We start from the raw sequence: 21,386 nt of genomic DNA on the forward strand, positions 1-21,386 counted from the left end.
GGGCCCTCAGCCTATCGATCTGCGCGCTGGCGCAGGTGCCACGCGATAGGGCATCTGGGGGTTCATTGAGCTTCCCAGGCCGGTACAAGATCTCGTAATTGTAGGTGGAAAGTTCGATTCTCCACCTCAAGATCTTGTCATTTTTGATTTTGCCCCTCTGCTTGTTGTTGAACATAAAAGCAACTGAACGCTGGTCAGTGAGCAGGGTAAATCGTTTTCCGGCCAGGTAGTGCCTCCAATGACGCACAGCCTCCACGATAGCCTGGGCCTCCTTCTCGACCGCGGAGTGTCTGGTCTCTGGGCCCTGGAGGGTTCGTGAGAAGAATGCCACAGGTCTCCCCGCCTGATTAAGGGTGGCGGCCAGAGCGAAGTCGGACGCATCGCTTTCCACCTGGAAGGGGATGGATTCGTCCACTGCGTGCATGGTGGCTTTGGCAATGTCTTCCTTGATACGGTGGAAGGCTAAGCGGGCCTCTGCCGTCACGGGAAAAGAGGTGGACTTGATCAGCGGACGGGCTTTGTCTGCATAGTAGGGGACCCACTGAGCGTAGTAGGAAAAAAACCCTAGGCACCTCTTCAGAGCTTTTAGGCAGTGGGGCAGTGGGAGTTCCATAAGGGGACGCATCCGGTCCGGGTCGGGACCGATGACCCCGTGTTCTACAACACAGCCAAGGATGGCGAGGCGGTCTGTGCGGAATATGCACTTCTCCTTGTTATATGTCAGGTTCAGGAGTTGGGCGGTGCGGAGGAATTTCTCGAGGTTTGCGTCATGGTCCTGCAAGTCATGGCCGCAGATGGTCACATTATCTAGGTAAGGGAAAGTGGCCTGCAGCTCGTTTTGATCGACCATCCGGTCCATCTCCCTTTGGAAGACGGAGACCCCATTGGTAACGCCGAAGGGAACCCTAAGGAAGTGATAGAGGCGGCCGTTTGCCTCAAAAGCAGTATACTGGCGGTCTTCAGGGCTGATGGGGAGCTGGTGGTACGCTGATTTCAGGTCAATGGTCGAAAAGACGCGGTACTGCGCGATCTGGTTGACCATGTCAGCTATGCGGGGGAGTGGGTAGGCGTCCAGCAGGGTGTAGCGGTTTATTGTTTGGCTGTAGTCGATGACCAGGCGTTGTTTCTCGCCGGTCTTAACGACCACAACCTGGGCTCGCCAGGGGCTGGAGCTGCCCTCAATAATCCCCTCCTTCAGGAGCCGTTCCACTTCGGTTTTGATGAAAACCCTGTCCCCGGCACTGTATCGCCTGCTCTTTGTGGCGATGGGCTTACAGTCGGGGGTGAGGTTAGCAAACAGTGGGGGGGGTGGGACTCTGAGTGTGGAGAGGTTGCATCTGGTGCGCGGCGGGCAATTTGGAGGCTGCTGGCTGCGGACTGTGAGTGGGGGGAGGGGGCCACCGTACGCCATCGTAACGCTTTTGAGGTGGCACTGGAAATCCAACCCCAGTAGAACGGCAGCGCAGAGGTCGGGCAGGACCAGGAGTTTAAAATTATTGAACACAGTCCCGTCTACTACTAGTGTCACCACGCAGTAGCCGCCAATGTCCGCTGACTGGGACTCGGAGGCCATAGAAATCCGCTGGTGCGCAGGCAGGACTGGGAGAGAGCAACGCCGCACCGTGTCGGGGTGGATGAAGCTCTCTGTGCTCCCGGAGTCAAAAAGGCAGTTTATTGCATGGCCGTTTACCTTAACGTCCATTTTGGACCGAGCTAGCTGGTGCGGTCTCGTTTGGTCCAGCGTCACAGAGGCCAGCGTAGGGGTCGGTGTGTTGCTGCGAGTATCAGATGGGGGGTGGTTGGCGGTCTGCTGCGTCCCGGCTGGTGTCCAAGATGGCGGTGTCCATGATTCCCATGTGGCTGGAGTCGTCCAAGATGGCTGCTGCTGCGGTGGTTCGCACATGGCTGGGGTTGCCCAAGATGGCGGCTCGCACGGCCCACACGCGGCGCTGCTGGCGTTCGGGGTGGCTTTGGCCTTGCAGACGCTGGCGTAGTGTCCCTTTTTCCCGCAGCCCGAGCAGGTCACATTCTTCGCCGGGCAGCGCGCTCTGGGGTGTTTGGCCTGGCCACAGAAGTAGCATTTCTGGCCTTGGGATACTGCTGTCTGGCTTTGGGACACTGCTGCGGTAGTTGGGCCGTTGTTGGGCTGTGGCTGGGGTGGCACGGTGCTATGGGGCTGTCCTACCGTGTCCCAGGTTGTCGTTCCCCGCGGCGTCCACGGTGCAGAGGAGTAGGCATCCATGCCCCGGAAGGCTGCGTCCAGCGTTAGTGCGATGTCGGAGGCTTTGTCGAGGGTGAGGTCACTCTGCTCCAGCAGTCGCTGTCGGGTGTAGTTGGACCTGTGGCCCGCTACGAAGGCATCCCGGATCAGTTCCTCCATGTACTTAGTGGGCGTTACCGCCTTACACCCACAGGCCCGGCCAAGCACGGACAGTGCTTGGAGGTATTCCTCAGTCGATTCCCCAGGTTGTTGCTTGCGACTCCCCAGAAGGTGCCTAGCATATACTTCGTTCACAGGGCGCGTGTACTGGGTCTTGAGGAGCTGGAGGGCGGCTGTGTACGAGGTCGCGTCCCGGATGACTGAGTACACTCGGTGGTTCACCTTGGAGAACAGGACAGACAGTTTGTCCGCATCTGTTTCGACCGCAGTGGAGGCAGTCAGGAATGTCTCGAAGCACGTGAACCAGTGAGCAAACTTGGTGGAAGCGTCCGCTTCCCGACTGTCCAGGTCCAGGCATGCTGGTGTGAGGATCTTCTCCATTATAAAAAATTTAGTTAATAAAATTGATGCGCCATCAATTACTCAAAAGACTGAGGTTGAGCGAGTAACAATCAGGCTTTTATTAACTAAAGAATGAAGGTCTAGTCTCGAGTGGTCGACCCGTCCAGAATACTAAGGGACTGGGAGGTAGTCACTTATATACCTGGAATAGTGGGAGGAGTCAGCCGAGGCATGTCCAGACCTGTACCTAGTGGAATACACATACAGACACAGACAGGTATGACAGTGGTTTACCACAGGGGTTGGGGGTGAGAGGGGGGAGGGGAGTGGTGGGAGAGGGTCTGTAGAAGACAGACATAAATCAGTGGTGCAGTGGGTTACGTGCTGGCCTTTCACCTCTTGTACCGTGAGTTCAAATCCAGCTCAGACTGATGGACTCTGAAGTCTGGGCAGTCTCAACCCAGTCCCTAAAACGGGACACAACGCAAAGCTCTCCTTGATTTGGCACCAAGGGAGTAGCTCTCTTGGTTTGGGCCACCAGTGGGGAACCTTGGCCATCTATCAAGAACATCAGGAAATCACAATGTGCATTGCCCATGATTTTACATCCATGAATTCAGCCCTTAGTTCTAACTCAAAGGTAAAGTATGGCTGGGAAAATGGCACACTGGTGCAGTAAATGTGCTTTTTGGAGATGGAGGGTGAGGGACATTATTGGGGTAAGGTGGAAGTAGCTTCACTCTGAAATGGCTGTGCGCCACCTTTTCTGGGAAGATCCAGAGGGAGCTGAATAAACTTTGTATCTTCTAAAAGGGATGGATTTGTTAAGGTAACATTGTGTCTGACGAACTTGATGGAATTTTTTAAGGAGGTAACAAGGAGGGTCGATGAGGGTAGTGCGTTTGATGTAGTTTATATGGATTTTAGCAAGGCTTCTTGATAAGGTCCCGCATGGCAGACTGGTCATGAAAGTAAAAGCCAATGGGATCCAAAGCTAAGTGGCAAGTTGGATCCAAAATTGGCTCAGAGGCAGGAAACAGAGGGTAATGGTCGAAGGGCGTTTTTGTGACTGGAAGGAAGTTTCCAGTGAGGTTCCACAGGGCTCAGTACTGGGTCCTTTGCTTTTTCTGGAATATATCAATGATTTGGACTTGAATGTAGGAAGTATGATTAAGAAGTTTGCAGATGATACAAAAATTGGCCGTGTGGTTGATACTGAAGAAGAAAGCTGTAGACTGCAGGAAGATATCAATGGACTGGTCAGGTGGACAGAACGGTGGCAAATAGAATTCAATCCGGGGAAGTGTGAGGTAATGCATTTGGGGAGGCCTAACAAGGCAAGGGTATACACGATAAATGGTAGGACACTGAGGAGTAGAGAGGTCAGAGGGACCTTGGAGTGCATGTCCACAGATCCCTGAAGGTAGCAGGACAGGTAGATAAGGTGGTTAAGACATAAGGAAACTTGCCTTTATTAGCCGAGGCACAGAATACAAGAGCAGGGAGGTTATGCTTGAACTGTATAAAACACTAGTTAGGCCGCAGCTAGAATACTGCATGCAGTTCTGGTCACCACGTTACAGGAAGGATGTGATTGCACTAGAGATGGTGCAGAGGAGATTTACGAGGATGTTGCCTGGGCTGGAGAATTTTAGCTATGAGGAAAGATCAGATAGGCTGGGGTTGTTTTCTTTGGAACAGAGGAGGCTGAGGGGAGACTTAATTGAGGTGTATAAAATTATGAGGGGCCTAGATAGAGTGGATAGGAAGGACCTATTTCCCTCAGCAGAAGGGTCGATAACCAGGGGGCATAGATTTAAAGTAATTTATAGGAGGATTAAATGGGAGTTGAGGAGAAATCTTTTCACCCAGAGGGTGGTGGGGGTCTGGAACTCACTGCCTGAAAGGGTGATAGAGGCAAAGACCCTCATCACATTTAAAAAGTACTTGGATATGCACTTGAAGTCCCGTAACCTACAAGGATACTGCCAAGTGTTGGAAAGTGGAATTAGGCTGGATAGCTCTTTGTCGGTCGGCACAGACAAGATGGGCCGAATGGCCTCCTTCTGTGCTGTAAATATCTATGATTCTATGAACCCTGACCAATCAGAACATTACAAACCATCAGAGTGCTTGCTCCCTTTTCTTTCAGCTAAGTGCTGCTATTTTGGGTTCCCCCAAATATAAAAGGCCTTTACCAGTATCATCAGCGCAGTCCCGAGCAGGAGGGAGCTTATTCGAATCCATCATGATTGAGGCTCCGGTGGGTGAAAGCTCATGGTTAAAGTTTGTAGTCGGCCTTGTAGCCAGTAGCTCCTGGTTTAAATCCACTGGGATCCGGGATCCTGGGAGGTCATAAAGGAACTGTGGTGGTGTCCGTACATTGCTCGGGTCCTGATTGGATAGTTTAGCCACTGGACTCTCCCGATTAAAATCACAAGTGCTTTTCCCAGGCTGGATTTCCCGATCCAGCTCTACACAGGTCCTCAGCTCCTGGAGATCCTCGACAAACGATCTGAAGATGTGAGGAGGGCGGAGGAAGGAGAAGAAAATGAGAATACCATTGACTATCGTCACTGTCAGTTCTGGACTGCTTTAAACTGTAAAATTCACAAAAGAGCACGCAGTTGGACTCGGGCTCCAGATAAAGGGGTACATGCAGCAGGACTCCGAGACCCTCTAGATCAGGGGAGGGGGGAATACAGCGGAACTCGGAGACCAGTTCAGTATTATCATGGAAGGAGTGCAGCGAAGATTCACCAGGCTGATGCCTGGGATGGCAGGAATAACGTATGAGGAGAGATTGTGTTGACTGGGCTTATACTAACTGGAGTTTAGAAGATTGAGAGGGGATCTCATCGAAACCTATAAAATTCTGTCAGGCCTGGACAGACTAGATGCAGGAAGGATGTTTCTGATGGCCGGGGAGTCCAGAACCAGGGGTCACAGTCTAAGGATAAGGGGTAGGCCATTTAGGACTGAAATGAGGAGGAATTTCTTCACCCAGAGAGTGGTGAACCTGAGGAATTCTCTGCCACAGAGGGTGGTGGAGGCCAATTCATTAAATATATTCAAGAAGGAGTTAGATGTATTTCTTAAGGCTAAAGGGATCAAGGGATATGGGGAGAAGGCAGGGACAGGGTACTGAATTTGGATGATCAGCCATGATCTCATTGAATGGCGGAGCAGGCTCGAAGGGCCGAATGGCCTACTCCTGCTCCTATCTTCTATGTTTCTATAATTATCACAGCCTTCCAGCTCACAATTACAGCCTTAAAATCAAAAGGCATGAGCAGTTCAGACTGCACATCGACAGTACTTAATTTCAGTTAGCCATGGCTCAGTGCGTAGGACTCTCGCCTCCGAGTCAGAGGGTGGTGGGTTCAAGCCCCAATCTAGAGGCTTGAGCACATAATCCATGCTGACACTCCAGTGCAGTGCTGAGGGAGTGCTGCACTGTCGGAGGTGCCGTCTTTCAGATGAGACCTTAAACCGAGGTCCTATCTACCCCCTCAGATGCAGAAAAAAGATGCCATGGCACTATTCGAAGAAGAGCAGGGAGTTCTTCTGGTGTCCTGGCCAATATTTCTCTCTCGACCAACACCTAAAACAGATGATCTGGTCATTATCACGTTGCTGCACAGAATGGGATTAAAATGGAGTGTACTTAAACAGAGTGTTTTATTTGGGAATTTGGAGAAGAGGGGGAAGGAGTTGCTGCTTTTTGCCTACACTACTTGTAGTGCTTTGTGTTACAGGTAGATATTTAATTTCAGCACCCATAACTTAATCTAGATCAAGTAAGTAGTCAATAAACTACACTGTAAACTAAGTTACCTAATTACAAGTTTAATTAAATTTAATTAAGTAAAACAAGGTCATATAGGGATGGCAGTGCAGGCGGTGTGCCGCAACTGCAGCACGTGGGAGTTTGTGGAGAGCATTGTGATCCCGGACAACCACGTCTGCAGTAAGTGCCTGCATCTTGAGGAACTTCAGCTCTGTTTTTTGAGCTGGAGCCGGAGTTGCAGACATTGCAGGGCATCAGGGATGGGGAGAGTTACCTGGACACTTTGATCCAGGAAGCAGTCACACCCCTTAGGTTAGGTAGTGGTACAGGTCTGGTTAGTGGTCAGGGACAGGAGGGTGTGACTGCAACTCAGGCAGGTAAGGGGACCCCAGGTGCAGTGTTGGAGGAGCCTCAGCCTTTGCCCTTGTCCATCAGGTTTGAGGTTTTTGCTGCCTGTGTGGAGGAGGGAAAAGCCTGCAGGATGGATGAGCAAGCTGACCATGGCACCATGGTGCAGGAGACCATTCAAGTGGGAGGAGTGAAAAGGAATGTAGTTGTGGTAGGGGACAGTATAGTCAGGGGGATTCTCTGCAGCCGCGACCGAGAGTTCTGAAGGTTGTGTTGCTTGCCCAGTGCCAGGGTTAAAGACATCTCCTCGCGGCTGGAGAAGAACTTGGAGTGGGAGGGGGAGGATCCAGTTGCCGTGGTCCACGTAGGAACCAATGACAGCTATTCACAATATATATTAATGATCTAGACAAGGGAACTAGATGTAATATCTCCAAATTTGCAGACGACACAAAGCTGGGTGGGCGTGTGTGCTGTGAGGAGGATGCTGAGAAACTCCAGGATGATTTGGACAGGTTGGGCGATTGGGCAAAAGCATGGCAGATGCAATATAACGTGGATAATTGCGAGGTTATCCACTTTGGTGGCAAAAACAGGCAGGCAGATTATTATCTGAATGGCAATAGATTGGGAGAAGGGGAAGTGCAACAAGATCTGGGTGTCCTTGTGCACCAGTCGCTGAAGGTAAGCATGCAGGTGCAGCAGGCAGTTAAGAAGGCAAATGGTATGTTGGCCTTCGTAGCAAGAGGGTTTGAGTACAGGAACAAGGATGTCTTGCTGCAGTTGTACAGGGCCTTGATGAGACCACATCTTGAGTATTGTGTGCAGTTTTGGGCGCCTTATCTGAGGAAGGATGTTCTTGCCATGGAAGGAGTTCAGCAAAGATTCACCAGGCTGATACCTGGGATGGTAGGAGTGACGTATGAGGAGAGATTGGGTCGACTGGGCTTGTACTGGCTGGAGTTTAGAAGAATGAGAGGGGATCTCATTGAAACTTATAAAATTCTGACAGGACTGGACAGACTAGATGCAGGAAGGATGTTCCCGATGGTTGGGGAGTCCAGAACCAGGGGTCACAGTCTAAGGATAAGGGGTAGGCCATTTAGGACTGAAATGAGGAGGAATTTCTTCACCCAGAGAGTGGTGAACCTGTGGAATTCTCTACCACAGAAGGCAGTAGAGGCCAATACATTAAATATATTCAAGAAGGAGTTGGATATATTTCTTAAGGCTAAAGGGATCAAGGGGTATGGGGAGAAAGCAGGGACCGGGTACTGAATTTGGATGATCAGCCATGATCGCATTGAATGGCGGAGCAGGCTCGAGGGGCCGAATGGCCTACTCCTGCTCCTATCTTCTATGTTTCTATGTCTCTATGTTTCTAGGAATGAGGTTCTGCTGAGGGAGTTTGAGGAGCTAGGATCCAAATTAAAAAGCAGAACCTCAAAGGTAATAATCTCTGGATTGTTACGTGAGCCACACGCAAATTGGCACAGGGACAAACAGATTAGAGGTTTAAATGCGTGACTCAAAGAGTGGTGTGGGTGGAAGGGGTTTCAGTTCATGGGGCACTGGCACCAGTACTGGGGAAAGAGGGAGATGTTCCACTGGGACGGGCTCCACTTAAACTGGCAGAAAACTATCCAAAGGCGTTCTGCATAGGCGCGGGGGTGTTCCCCAGTGGCCTGTTTCAAACTTGCTAATTCCATCACAGGGTCCTTACTATTTATCCCCGCTACCTCGCGTACCGCAGCCCAGAGTTCTGCTGTGGTACCTCCTTTTTTCTACCGGGCTGGGACCAGTGTCCTGGCAAACTGAATAACTAGGGCAGTAGACAGGGCTTTAAACTAATGAAGGGGGGATGGGAGGATTCAGGAAAGAGTAAATTTTAAAAAAGCAAGAGAAATGTCAAGGCTCGAGAGCAGAGTAGAGTTTTGGGTAAGGGACAGAGAGAGTAACAAAGGTAATAAGGCATCAGTGACTAAGGTGACATCAGGGAAAAATAGAAATAAGTCAAAGCTAAAGGCACTATATCTGAAATCGTGAAGCATTCGCAGTAAAATAGATGAATTAATAGCGCAGATAGAAATTAATAGGTTTGATCTAATAGCCATTAGAGACGTGGTTGCAATGTGGCCAAGGTTGGGAACTAAATATTACAGGATACATAACTTTTAGAAGAGACAGGCAAAATGGAAAAGGAGGAGGGGTAGCCCGGATAATAAAGGATGGGATAAAGACAGTAGAGAGAAAGGATCTTGGCTCCAAAAGTCAAAAAGTAGAATCAGTTTGTGTGGAGCTAAGAAACAGCAAGGGGCAGAAAATATTGGTGGGAGTTGTTTATAGGCCCCCAAACAGTAGTTGTAATGTAGGGCAGAGTATAAATCAGGAAATTAGAGGCGCATGTAACAAGGGTGATACAGTAATCAAGGGGGACTTTAATCTACATATAGACTGGGCAAATCAAATTTGCAGTAATAGTGTAGAGGAAAGATTCATGGAATGTATGCAAGATAATTTTCTAGATTAGTATGTTGAGGAACCAACTAGGGAACAGGCTATTTTAGATCTAGTATTGTGCAACGAGAAAGGGTTCATTAATATCCTTGTAGTAAAGGAGCCTTTAGGGAAGAGTGACCATAATATGATAGAATTTTATATTGAGTTTGAAAATGATTTAGTTAAATCCAAAACTAGGGTCTTAAATCTAAACAAAGCAAACTACATAGGTATGAGGGGCGAGTTGGCTAAGGTAGATTGGGAAACGACATTAAAAGGTATTATGGTAGACAAGCAATGGCTAGCATTTAAAGAATTAATACATAATTTACAACAAATATACATTCCTTTAAGGCACAAAAACCCCACAGGAAAAGTGGTCCAACCGTGGCTAACGAGAAGTTAAAGATAGTATTAGATCAAAGGAAAAGGCTTATAATGAGTCCAAAAAGAGTAGTAAGTCTAGGATTGGGAGGATTTTAGAATTCAGCAAAGGAGGACCAAGAAATTGATAAAGAAAGGGAAAATAGAATGAGAGTAAATTAGCGAGAGACATAAAAACAGATTGTAAAAGCTTCTATAGGTATGTAAAAAGGAAAAGATTAGCGAAAGTAAATGTGGGTCCCTTACAGGCTGAAACAGGAGAAATTATAATGGGGAATAAGAAAATGGCAGAGAAATTAAACAAGTGCTTCGAGCCTGTCTTCACGGAAGAAGACACAAAAAACTTCCCGGCAATAGTGGAGAATCAAGGGTCTAGAAAGAATGAGGAACTGAAAGAAATTAGTATTAGTAAAATAATAGTACTGGAGAAATTAATGAGACTGAAAGCCAATAAATCCCCTGGACCTGATGGCTTACATCTGAGGGTTATAAAAGAGGCGACTATAGAGATAGTGGATGCATTGGTTGTCATTTTCCAAAATTCCATAGGTTCTAGAACGGTTCCCGTGGATTGGAAGGTAACAAATGTAACCCCACTATTTAAGAAAGGAGGGAGAGAAAACGGGGAACTACAGACCAGTTAGCCTGACATCAGTAGTAGGGAAAATGCTAGAATCTATTATTAAGGACGTGGTAACAGGGCACTTAGAAAATAATAATAGGATTGGGCAGAGTCAACACAGATTTATGAAAAGGAAATCATGTTTGATGAATCTGTTAGAGTTTTTTGAGGTTGTAACTAGCAGAATAGATAAGGGGAACCAGTGGATGTGGTGTATTTGGATTTTCAGAAGGCATTCAATAAGGTGCCACACAAGAGGTTATTAAACAAAATTAGGGCTCATGGGATTGGGGTAATATGGGGTAATACTAGCATGGATTGAGGATTGGTTAACGGACAGAAAACAGAGTAGGAATAAACGGGTCATTTTCGGGTTGGCAGGCTGTAACTAGTGGGGTATCGCAAGGATCAGTGCTTGGGCCTCAGCTATTCACAATCTACATCAATGCTTTGGATGAGGGGACCAAATGTAATATATCCAAGTTTGCTGATGATACAAAGCTGGGTGGGAATGTAAGTTGTGAGGAGGATGCAAATAGGCTTCAAGAGGATATAAACAAGCTACGTGAGTAGGCAAGAACATGGCAAATGGAATATAATGTGGAGAAATGTGAAGTTATCCACTTTGGTAGGGAAAATAGAAAAGCAGAGTATTTTTTAAATGGTGAGAGATTGGGAAATGTTGGTGTTCAGAGGGACCTGGGTGACCTTGTGCACAAATCACAAAGTTAACATGCAGGTACAGCAAGCCATTAGGAAATCAAATGGTATGTTGGCCTTTATTACAAGAGGATTTGAATATAAGAGTAAAGAAATCTTACTGCAATTATATAGGGCCCTGGTGAGACCACACCTGGGGTATTGTGTACAGTTTTGGTCTCCTTATCCAAGAAAGGATATACTTGCCATAGAGGGAGAGCAACAAAGGTTCACCAGACTGATTCCTGGGATGGGGGGATTGTCCTATGAGGAGAGATTGAGTAGACTAGGCCTATATTCTCTAGAGCTTGGAAGAATGAGAGGTGATCTCATTGAAACATACAAAATTCTTAGAGCTTGATAGGGTAGATGCAGGGAGGATGTTTCTCCCCTGGCTGGGGAGTCTAGAACCAGGGGTTACAGCCTCAGAATAAGGGGTCGGCCATTTAGGACTAAGATGAGGAGAAATTTCTTCACTCAGAGGGTGGTGAATCTTTGGAATTCTCTACCCCAGAGGGCTGTGGAGGCTCGGTCGTTGAGTATATTCAAGACAGAGATCGATAGATTTTTGGATATTAAGGGAATCAAGGGATATGGGGATAGTGCAGGAAAGTGGAGTTGAGGTAGAAGATCAGCCATGATCTTACTGAATGACAGAGCAGGCTCGAGGGGCCGAATGGCCTACTCCTGCTCCTATTTCTTATGTTTGTGGGACCTTGCTGTGTGCAAATTAGCTGCCGCGTTTCCTACATTACAACAGTGACTGCACTTCAAAAGTACTTCATTGGCTGTAAAGTGCTTTGGGACATCCAGAGGTGGTGAAAGCTGCTATATAAATGCAAGTTCTTCGTTTTTTAATCACAAAGAAAAATACTTTATCATTGTCCTATGTTTGACCTCGAGCATTGTTTGGCCGGGTGTTAGGGAGGAAGAGAAAACACTGCATCATTCAGTCTTTCCATCCTCTAAGAAACACTTAGTCAGTGAGTCAGTCAGTCCTCTCTCCCGCCCTCCAGCAATAAGCTTTTTTGTGGGTAAATACCTTTTCACAGTAAATCGAATTCGGTTACTTCGCTCCAAAATCCTTTTCAGTGTGTGAGCTTCGTACTCTGAAGGTCGTTTGAAGCAGACCCCATCGGGCAGCCCGTGAACCACTATAGAAGGTGGGTCCTTCAGGATCTTCTCATAAGGCACAGGAACAATTGAAGACTTTTCCAGGGCCTCACCTGAAATCAAAGTGGGTTTTGATCATTACACAGAAGCTCCAAACTAATATCCATTAGGTTGTAATTCCCTTGAAGTTTTCCCACATTACTTCACAGCAGACAGAATTCCCCTAATCTTGCAGTGATGTCATCATAGAGCAAATATTTCAATGATAATGCTGTAAATAGAAAAATGATTTATAAAAATGTGACCCAGAGCCAATTATTTACAAGCATGTTCCAATCTACAAACTTCCCTCACTAAATAATGACACTTTTTACCTATAAGAACTGGATTTTGTGGCTTTAAAAGAAATCACACTTCCAGCAAAGTAGGATGGAACCGTATCCCAACAGAGTAAGATGACACCTGTGGAACTGTACCCCAGCAGAGTAGGGCAGCATGAGTGGAACTGTGACCTGTTGGTGCTCTGCACTCTAACCCTCCTTCAAAATCTAGCACAACCCCTCCCCCTGTGTACAGTAAACAAACCCATAAATCCTACACACTCACTGTAAAGCACAGCAAACACTTCTTCCACCATCTTTCGCAGGACATAAACGTCAGCCATGGGGTCCGGCAAGTCCCTTTGAACATTCCGGCCATTGTCTGCCACCATTTTCAACATCTCCATCTCCCGTAGTTGTACATTCCAGTTTGCTGCCAGATAAAGGTGCAGTTTTAGTTAACAGATGAAGGGTGCCCCTCGGCGACATCATCCGAAAACACAGCGTCAGTTTCCACATGTACGCTGATGACACCCAGCTCTACCTCAGCATCACTTCTCTCGACCCCTCCGCAGTTTCTAAATTGTCAGACTGATTGTCCGACATCCAGTACTGGATGAGCAGAAATTTTCTCCAATTAAATATTGGGAAGACCAAAGCCATTGTCTTCAGTCCCCGCCACAAACTCCGTTCCCCGGCCACTGACTCCATCCCTCTCCCTAGTATCTGTCTGAGGCTGAACCACACTGTTCGCAACCTTGGTGTCATATTTGACCCTGAAATGAGCTTCCGCCCACATATCTGCGCCATAACCATGATCGCCTACTTCCACCTCCGTAACATCGCCCGTCTCTGCCCTTGCCTCAGCTCATCCGCTACTGAAACCCTCATCCATGCCTTTGTTACCTCTAGACTTGACTATTCCAACACACTCCTGGTTGGCCTCTCACATTCCACCCTACGTAAAGTTGAGGTCATCCAAAACTCGGCTGCCCGTGTCCTAACTCGCACCAAGTCCCGTTCGCCCATCACCCCTGTGCTCGCTGACCTACATTGGCTCCTGGTTAAGCAACACCTCAATTTTAAAATTCTCATCCTGGTTTTCAAATTCCTCCATGGCCTCGCCCCTCCCTATCTCTGTAATCTCCTCTAGCCCCACAACAACCCCACCCCCGGGATATCTGCGCTCCTCTAATTCTGCCCACTTCAGCATCCCTGATTTTAATCACTCAACCATTGGTGGCCGTGCCTTCAGCTGTCTAGGCCCGAAGCTCTGGAATTCCCTGCCTAATCCTCTCCGCCTCGCTACCTCTCTCTCCTCCTTTAAGACACTCCTTAAAACCTACCTCTTTGACCAAGTTTTTGGTCATCTGCCCTAATTTCTCCTGATGTGGCTCGGTGTCAACTTTTTTTTGTCTTACAACGCTCCTGTGAAGCGCTTTGGGACGTTTTACTACGTTAAAGGCACTATACAAATACAAGTTGTTGTTGTTGTCGTTGGTAGGTGACAGCCCTAAAATCAGTGTGGGTTACCAGTATAGGAATGCTTACCCTGTCCGTCCGACGTTTGTCTCTCCGCTATATTAAGCGGAGTCTTTAGCCCTTTCATTTTGAACAGGTTAGGATGACCTCTAACATAAGGGAGTGAGAAATTTCAGATCAATGTTTTAAGCTAGCTAGGTGGTGGTGAGATAGTCTTTTTCATAGTCTGCTTTTAAACTTTATTTAAGGTACAAATTTGAGCAGGAACTACAACCGCCTCACCCAGCCGGCCTAAAAACAAGAGGAAGGAAGACACACGCTTGCTCTCCTCCCTGGCACCATGTCCTCATTGAGCAAGAAGGCAGGTGACCTATATCCAGGCCTTTGTTTACATTGCTCCCAAGCCGAAAAGTAACCTGTGATGATTTGCAGTTGATCATCCTTCTCTAGGGCAGTGCTTCAGCAATTCCCCTTAATGGCACGTTTGAAATAAGGAATAAACCCACATCCGACCACACACTGCACCACTGGGCAAACTTGTAAAAAAATTATTCACATCCATTGTTTTCGGTCTTCTCACTGATCAGGATTCTCTCCCTCCCTTTAAAAAAAAACATGCTTTTGACTTTTTCCACCTCACCTGAAGGGTCAGATGACCAATCTAGTCACTAATAATGCTTTTAATATGGCCAATAAGAGGTGCTAATTTGCCCTTACACCTGTGGAGATGCAATATTGAAGCCCTGTATCCATTTTGTTTTAGATGTAAGGGAATCCAGGAGTGAAGCCCTGTATCCAGTTTGTTTTAGATGTGGGAATCCAGGAGTGAAGCCCTGTATCCAGTTTCTGCTCAGGATTTGGAAATGGTCCTACTCTAACACCAAAGGATCCTGTAACAATTCAGAGTTTTGGGTATTCACCTGGGATCATTGACAAAATGGACATCATTTTATTCTAGCTGTACAATCAAATCCTTCAGGTAAATTAAATAAAGCATTAAGTGCTCTCCATTCATCTCTGAACAGACTCCATACTCAATGCAAAAATCAGCATGTGTTCCTTAATAAGAAAGAACGTGCATTTAGATAGCACTTCAGGATATCCCAAAGCAGGTCACAACCAGTGAAGTATAGTCACTGTTGTTATTTGTGCACATGGGGCAGCCAATTTGTGCACAGCAAGGCCCCACAAATAGCAATGAGATGAACGACCAGTTTATCTGCTTTTGGTGGTCTTGGTTGAGTTATCAATGTTGCTAGGACACCGTGAATACTCACTTATTCTTCTTCAAATAGTGCCATGACATCTTTTACGTCCACCCGAGGGGGCAGTGGGGCCTTAGCATAACATCTTACCCAAATGGTGGCACCTCCGACTGTGCAGCACTCCCTCAGCATTATGCTGATGGGTCAGCCAAGATTATATGCTCTAATCCTGGAGTGGGACATTATAGAAGGAAGGACACCATTCAGCCTATTGTGCCAGTGCTAGAAGCTCACACAGCAGCTCGAGTTGCCCTAGTAACCGAGTTGTGTAAACTTACTGCAGTATTTGACAAATTCCTTTTGCAGCTCTCTCCTGGCATTTAGAAATACTTTTCCTTTCTCTGTTCCCATAACAAACATGCTTTCCTCATGAACAGCAATGCAGGCAACTTCAGTGTTTAACTTCGAGAGCGCTGTGCACTGCAGAAAGCAAAAGATCACAGAGGTTAGTCTCTGGGTAGAGCCGGATACAAGCAGAAAGTCAACATTCATAGACATTCAGCTGCCCAATGCTCAAGATGTTTACTACACAGAAGGAACCTCCATTATTTGACCCCTGGACATTTGGAACTCTCTCCTCCAAAAAGCCATTGAGGTTAGGGAGTCAATTGAAAATTTCAAAACCAAGATGGATAGGTTTTTGTTAGGCAAGCGTATTAAGGGTTACAGAACCAAGGTGGGTAGATGGAGTTAGATACAGATCAGCCATGATCTAACTGAATGGCCGGGCTCCCCTGCTAGTACACAATAAATGTGTTGTACTTGCAAACATCAGCTGCTACTTGTCTTTGAGATAATTAATTCTGTTCTTACGATGACGAGACATCTGGACATCCAAAATAGAAGGAGAATTTGCTAGAAAAACCAATAGGCGACCAACATCCGAAAGTGAAAGATAAGTGGGAGTTTCAGATGAGACAGTTCATCCTTTATCTAAAACTTTAATCTGTCTCACTTTTAGACACTGACTGTCCAACTGTGCATTTCCTACACTTTCATTTTATTTTTTCTGGGGATACTGGGGTAAATTTTAGTTTGTTTTTTTCAAAGCCAGCGAGCAACTTCGCATACCCGGACCGCACCCCGGAAATGTCCTCGGTAGGGAAATTGTGGGAGCGACGTGCCTGAATTTCCACTCCTCGCTCCTGGACTGGGAAGGCAACTCTGCTGACCAAACAGCAGGCCCTGGCACACTCTGTGCGAATGTTCATTAAACTCAGGAAGGTCCCTTAACCTGGCCCTCCGAAGGCAAAGTGAAGGGGGGGGGGGGCTTCCTGTGATTGACATGGACACCAAACACCAGGAGGAATCACAGCCATTTACAGAAACACAGGTCAGCAAAACCCAACCCAATGACTCAGCTTGCAGGCGAGTACTCCAAGTTGAGGCTCTAGCTCTAGACACAGGAGTAGGCCTCTGACGAAGAAACATCTTCCAGGGATCAATAAGACAGGACTGGCAGATTAATTTGATTATTTGAGGGTGCCTCATTTATTGGCAATTTTTCGGCTAGAGGCAATTCAAGCTGGCGGCTCAAAACTTGACATTTTGCGAGCGATTTGATTGGTGCAGCTTCTCCTCTGTTTTGCTGTTGCTGACCGTGTGTACGTCACTGCTTGTTCTCATGCGTTGGTAGCAGTTTCCCATTAGACATTAACAAGCTTTCCTCCCAGTCAGTTCGAGCATGTCCTAGCTCTGCAGTTGGGATTCGTTGCCCTTTGTCTGAAATGACATCTTTTTTGTAAAACAGGTCCAAGTGTGACACAGAAATTTGCCTGGACTCTTGCTTACAATTAAAAGTGTGACACCTAACGTGACAGGAAATGCGATAGGCAGCAGCAAATACATCCCGTCGTACCATTTTAAATGATATTACTCGCAGACCTCTCGTGGCATTGCTTTTGGTGGAGACGCCATTTTAGTGATAGGAGGATTATACCATGAATGTAGTTAAAGAAAAAGACTTGCGTTTATAAATCGCCTTTACCGACCTCAGGATGTCCCAAAGCACTTTCCAGCCAATTAAGTACTTTTGAGCTGTATTCACTGTTGTAATGCAGGCAACGCGGCAGCTAATTTGTGCACAGCAAACTCCCACAAAGAGCAATGAAATAAATAACCAGATCATCTGTTTTAGGTGTTGGTCGAGGGACAAATGTTGCCAGGACGCCGGGAGAACTGGCAGTTTCTCTACTCACCAACACCTTTTAGCCGTATGTTTTAAATTATGGCGTTTTATCGCACTACACCGGCCAAAGAATGCAGGAAGCTTCCCGTCGGTTACTTTCAACTGCTTATACCATCAGCATGAACTCTACTTCCTGGCAGCTTAATCCAGCTCCCATTTTAAATGGTGCCAATAGTCTCAGCACTTGCTCCCTGTAAAGCCTGCTGCAAACTTCACTCAATGTTCAGGCCGGCTGGGAGAGGCGGAGCATACTGCTAATTACAATTAAAGTGCCAGTGGGGATAAAAACTGACTGTGAGAAAGGTATCGCCCACAACTGACTGCTACTTTAGCCATTTTCCTTGCAAGTCATCATTTTTGCGTTACCAAATCGCTCGCTCTAATTGCAGCTTACCTCCAGTGGCATTGCTTCTAGACAAACGTTAGAAAACATGTGTGTCTCTCTACCTCTCAAGGTGTGAGTATGTTTGTGTGTCTGTTTTATCAAACAAAAGTTGACGCCAAGCCACATAAGGAGAGATTAGGACAAATGACCAAAAGCTTGGTCAAAGAGGTAGGTTTTAAAGAGCGTCTTAAAGGAGGAGAGAGATGGAGAGGTTTAGGGAGGGAATTCCTGAGCTTAGGGCCTCGGCAGCTGAAGGCATGGCCGCCAATGGTGGAGCGATTAAAATCGGGGATGTGCAAAAGGCCAGAATTGGAGGAGGACAGAGATCTCGGACGGCTGTAGTGCTGGAGGAGGTTAGAGAAGGCCGAAGCCATGGAGGGATTGGAAAACAATTTTTAAATCGAAGGTTGCCAGACCAGGAGCCAATGTAGGTCAGCGAGCACAGGGGTGATGGGTCAATGGGACTTGGTGCGAGTTAGGACATGGGCAGCAGTGTTTTGGATGACCTCAAGTTTATGGAGGGTGGAAGTTGGGAGGCCGGCCAGAATAGTCAAGTCTAGAGGTAACAAAGGCATGGATTCAGGGTTTCAGTAGCAGATGAGCTGAGGCAGGGGTGGAGAAGGGTGATATTATGGAGGTGGAAGTAGGCAGTCTTGGCGATGGAGTGGATATGTGGTCGGAAGCTCATCTTGGAGTTAAATATGACACCAAGGTTACAAACAGTGTGGTTCAGCCTCAGACAGTTGCCAGGGAGAGGGATGGAGTCAGTGGCTAGGGAATGGAGTTTGTGGTGGGGACTGAAGATAATGGCTTCGTCTTCCCAATTAGTTGGAGGAAATTTCTGCTCATCCAGTACTGGATGTCTGACAAGCAGTGTGACAATTTAGAGGCAGTGGAGGGGTCGAGAGAGGTGGTGGTGAGGTAGAGCTGGGTGTCGTGAATGTACATGTGGAACCCGACGTGTTTTTGGATGATGTCACTGAGGGTCAGCATGTAGAGGAGAAATAGGGCTTTAAACTAAATAGTGGAGGGGAGGGTTCAGGTGAGGGGAAATTTAGAAAGTTAAAGAGAAAGGACAAGACAATCGTCAAGGGTAGCGATATGGGTAATGATAACCAGAGTGTGACAGGAAGGGACAGACCGTACAAACATAAGAGTGCACCAGCAAATAGAGTCAGAGTAGGGAAAATGGTAAAAAGACAACATTAAAGGCTCTTTATCTGAATGCACGCAGCATTCGTAACAAGATAGATGAATTGATGCCACAAATAGAAATAAATGGGTATGATCTGATAGCCATTACAGAGACGTGGCTGCAAGGTGACCAAGGCTGGGAACTGAATATTCAGGAGTATTTGACATTTTGGAAGGATAGGCAGAAAGGAAAAAAGAGGTGGGGGGTAGCTCTATTAATAAAGGATGAGATCAGTACAGTAGTGAGAAATGAGCTTGGCTCGGAAGATCAAGATAAGTTTGGGTGGCGAGAAGAAATAATAAGGGAAAGAAGTCACTGGTGGGAGTTGTTTTTAGGCCCCCTAACAGTAGCTACACTGTGGGACAGCGTATAAATCAAGAAATAATGGGGGTTTGTAAGAAAGGTCGTGGGCGATTTTAATCTTTATCGGACAAATCAAATTGGCAAAGGTAGCCTTGAGGACGAGTTCATAGAGTTTATTCGGGACTTTTTCCTTAGAATAATACGTTGTGGAACCAACCAGGGGACAGGCTATTTTAGATCTGGTAATGTGTAATGAGACAGGATTAATTCATGATCTCATAGTAAAGGATCCTCTTGGGAAGAGTGATCTTAACATGTAGGAATTTCACATTCAGTTTGAAGGTGAGAAACTTGGGTCTGAAACTAGTGTCTTAAACTTAAATAAAGGCAATTACAAGGGTATGAAAACAGAGTTGGCTAAAGTGGACTGGGAAAATAGATTAAAAGGTAAGATGGTAGATAAGCAGTGGCAGACTTTTAAGGAGATATTTCATAACTCTCAACAAAGATATATTCCAGTGAGAAAGAAAGATTCTACGAGAAGGATGAACCATCCGTGGCTTACTAAAGAAGTTAAGGAGGATATCAAATTGAAAGAAAAGGCATACAATGTTGCAAATATTAGTGGTAGGCCAGAAGATTGGGAAATTTTTAGAAACTTGCAAAGGATGACTAAAAAAATAAAGAGGGAGAAAATAGATTATGAGAGTAAACTAGCAAGAAATATAAAAACAGACAGTAACAGCTTCTATAAGTATAATAAAAAGAGAGTAGCTAAAGTAAACATTGGTCCCTTAGAGGATGAGACTGAGGAATTAATAATGAGAAACAGGGAAGTGGCAGAGACTTTGAACAAATATTTTGTATCGGTCTTCATGGTAGAAGACACTAAAAGCATCCCAATAATAGTGGAAAATCAAGGGGCCATAGGGAAGGAGGAACTTAAAACAATCTCTATCACTAGAGAAAAAATACTAGGCAAACTAATGGGACTAAAGGCTGACAAGTCCCTTGAACCTGATGGTCTGCATCCTTGGGTCTTAAAAGAAGTGCTGCAGAGATAGTGGATGCATTGGTTGTAATCTTCCAAAATTCCCTAGACTCTGGAAAGGTCCCAGCGGATTGGAAAACTGCAAATCTAACGCCCATATTCAAGAAAGGAGGGAGACAGAAAGCAGGAAACTATAGGCCAGTTAGCCTAATGTTGGTCATTGGGAAAATGCTGGAGTCCATTATTAAGGAAGTAGTAGCAGGACATTTAGAAAATCATAATACAATCAAGCAGTATCAACATGGTTTTATGAAAGGGAAATCATGTTTGACAAATTTATTAGAGTTCTTTGAGGAAATAACAAGCAGGGTAGATAAAGGGGAACCAGTAGATGTCATGTATTTGGATTTCCAAAAGACATTTGATAACATGCCACATAAAAGGTTACTGCACAAGATAAGAGCTCATGGTGTTGGGGGTAATATATTAGCATGGATAGAGGATTGGCTAACTAACAGAGAGTCGGGATAAATGGGTCATTTTCAGGTTGGCAAACTGTAACTAGTGGGGTGCCACAGCGATCAGTGCTGGGGCCTCAACTATTTACAATCTATATTAATGACTTGGATGAAGCGACCGAGTGTACTGTAGCCAAATTTGCTGATGATACAAAGATAGGTGGGAAAGCAAGTTGTGAGGAGGACACAAAGGGTCTGCAAAGGGATATAGATAGGTTAAGTGAGTGGGCTAAAATTTGGCAGATGGCGTATAATGTGGGAAAATGTGAGGTTATTCACTTTGGTAGGAAGAATAGAAAAGCAAAAGATTATTTAATTGGAGCGAGGCTACAGAATGCTGCGGTACAGAGGGATCTGGGTGTCCTCGTGCATGAAACACAAAAAGTTAGCATGCAGGTACAGCAAGTAATTAGGAAGGCAAATGGAATGTTGGCCTTTATTGCAAGGGTATGGAGTATAAAAGTAGAGAAGTTTTGATGCAACTATACAGGGTATTGGTGAGACCACACCTGGAGTACTGCGTAGTGTTTTGGTCTCCTTATTTAAGGAAGGATATACTTGG

General features: G+C 46.2%; 1 protein-coding gene across 6 annotated transcripts in view; it reads right to left on the minus strand.

The window, feature by feature from the left end:
- Positions 1 to 21,386, minus strand: part of gtf2ird1 (GTF2I repeat domain containing 1) — a 249,451-nt gene that overhangs the window by 179,839 nt on the left and 48,226 nt on the right. For 5 of the 6 annotated variants that reach the window (XR_015073206.1, XM_085964304.1, XM_085964306.1 and 2 more), the window contains exons 3-6: positions 15,523 to 15,664; positions 12,784 to 12,930; positions 12,107 to 12,290; positions 4,921 to 5,237 (exon numbers count right to left, since the gene is read on the minus strand). Coding sequence is in view for 5 of the 6 variants with exons in the window: in XM_085964304.1 (XP_085820430.1) it covers positions 4,921 to 5,237; positions 12,107 to 12,290; positions 12,784 to 12,930; positions 15,523 to 15,664 (790 nt within the window). In the remaining variant the exon portion in view is untranslated. The remainder of the gene's footprint in view (positions 1 to 4,920; positions 5,238 to 12,106; positions 12,291 to 12,783; positions 12,931 to 15,522; positions 15,665 to 21,386) is intronic. The other variant, XM_085964308.1, reaches the window with a different exon arrangement.

The sequence above is a fragment of the Somniosus microcephalus genome, chromosome 22 (genome assembly GCF_052327205.1).
Source record: "Somniosus microcephalus isolate GS21.2 chromosome 22, FLI_Smic_1.0, whole genome shotgun sequence".
NCBI lineage: Eukaryota > Metazoa > Chordata > Chondrichthyes > Squaliformes > Somniosidae > Somniosus > Somniosus microcephalus.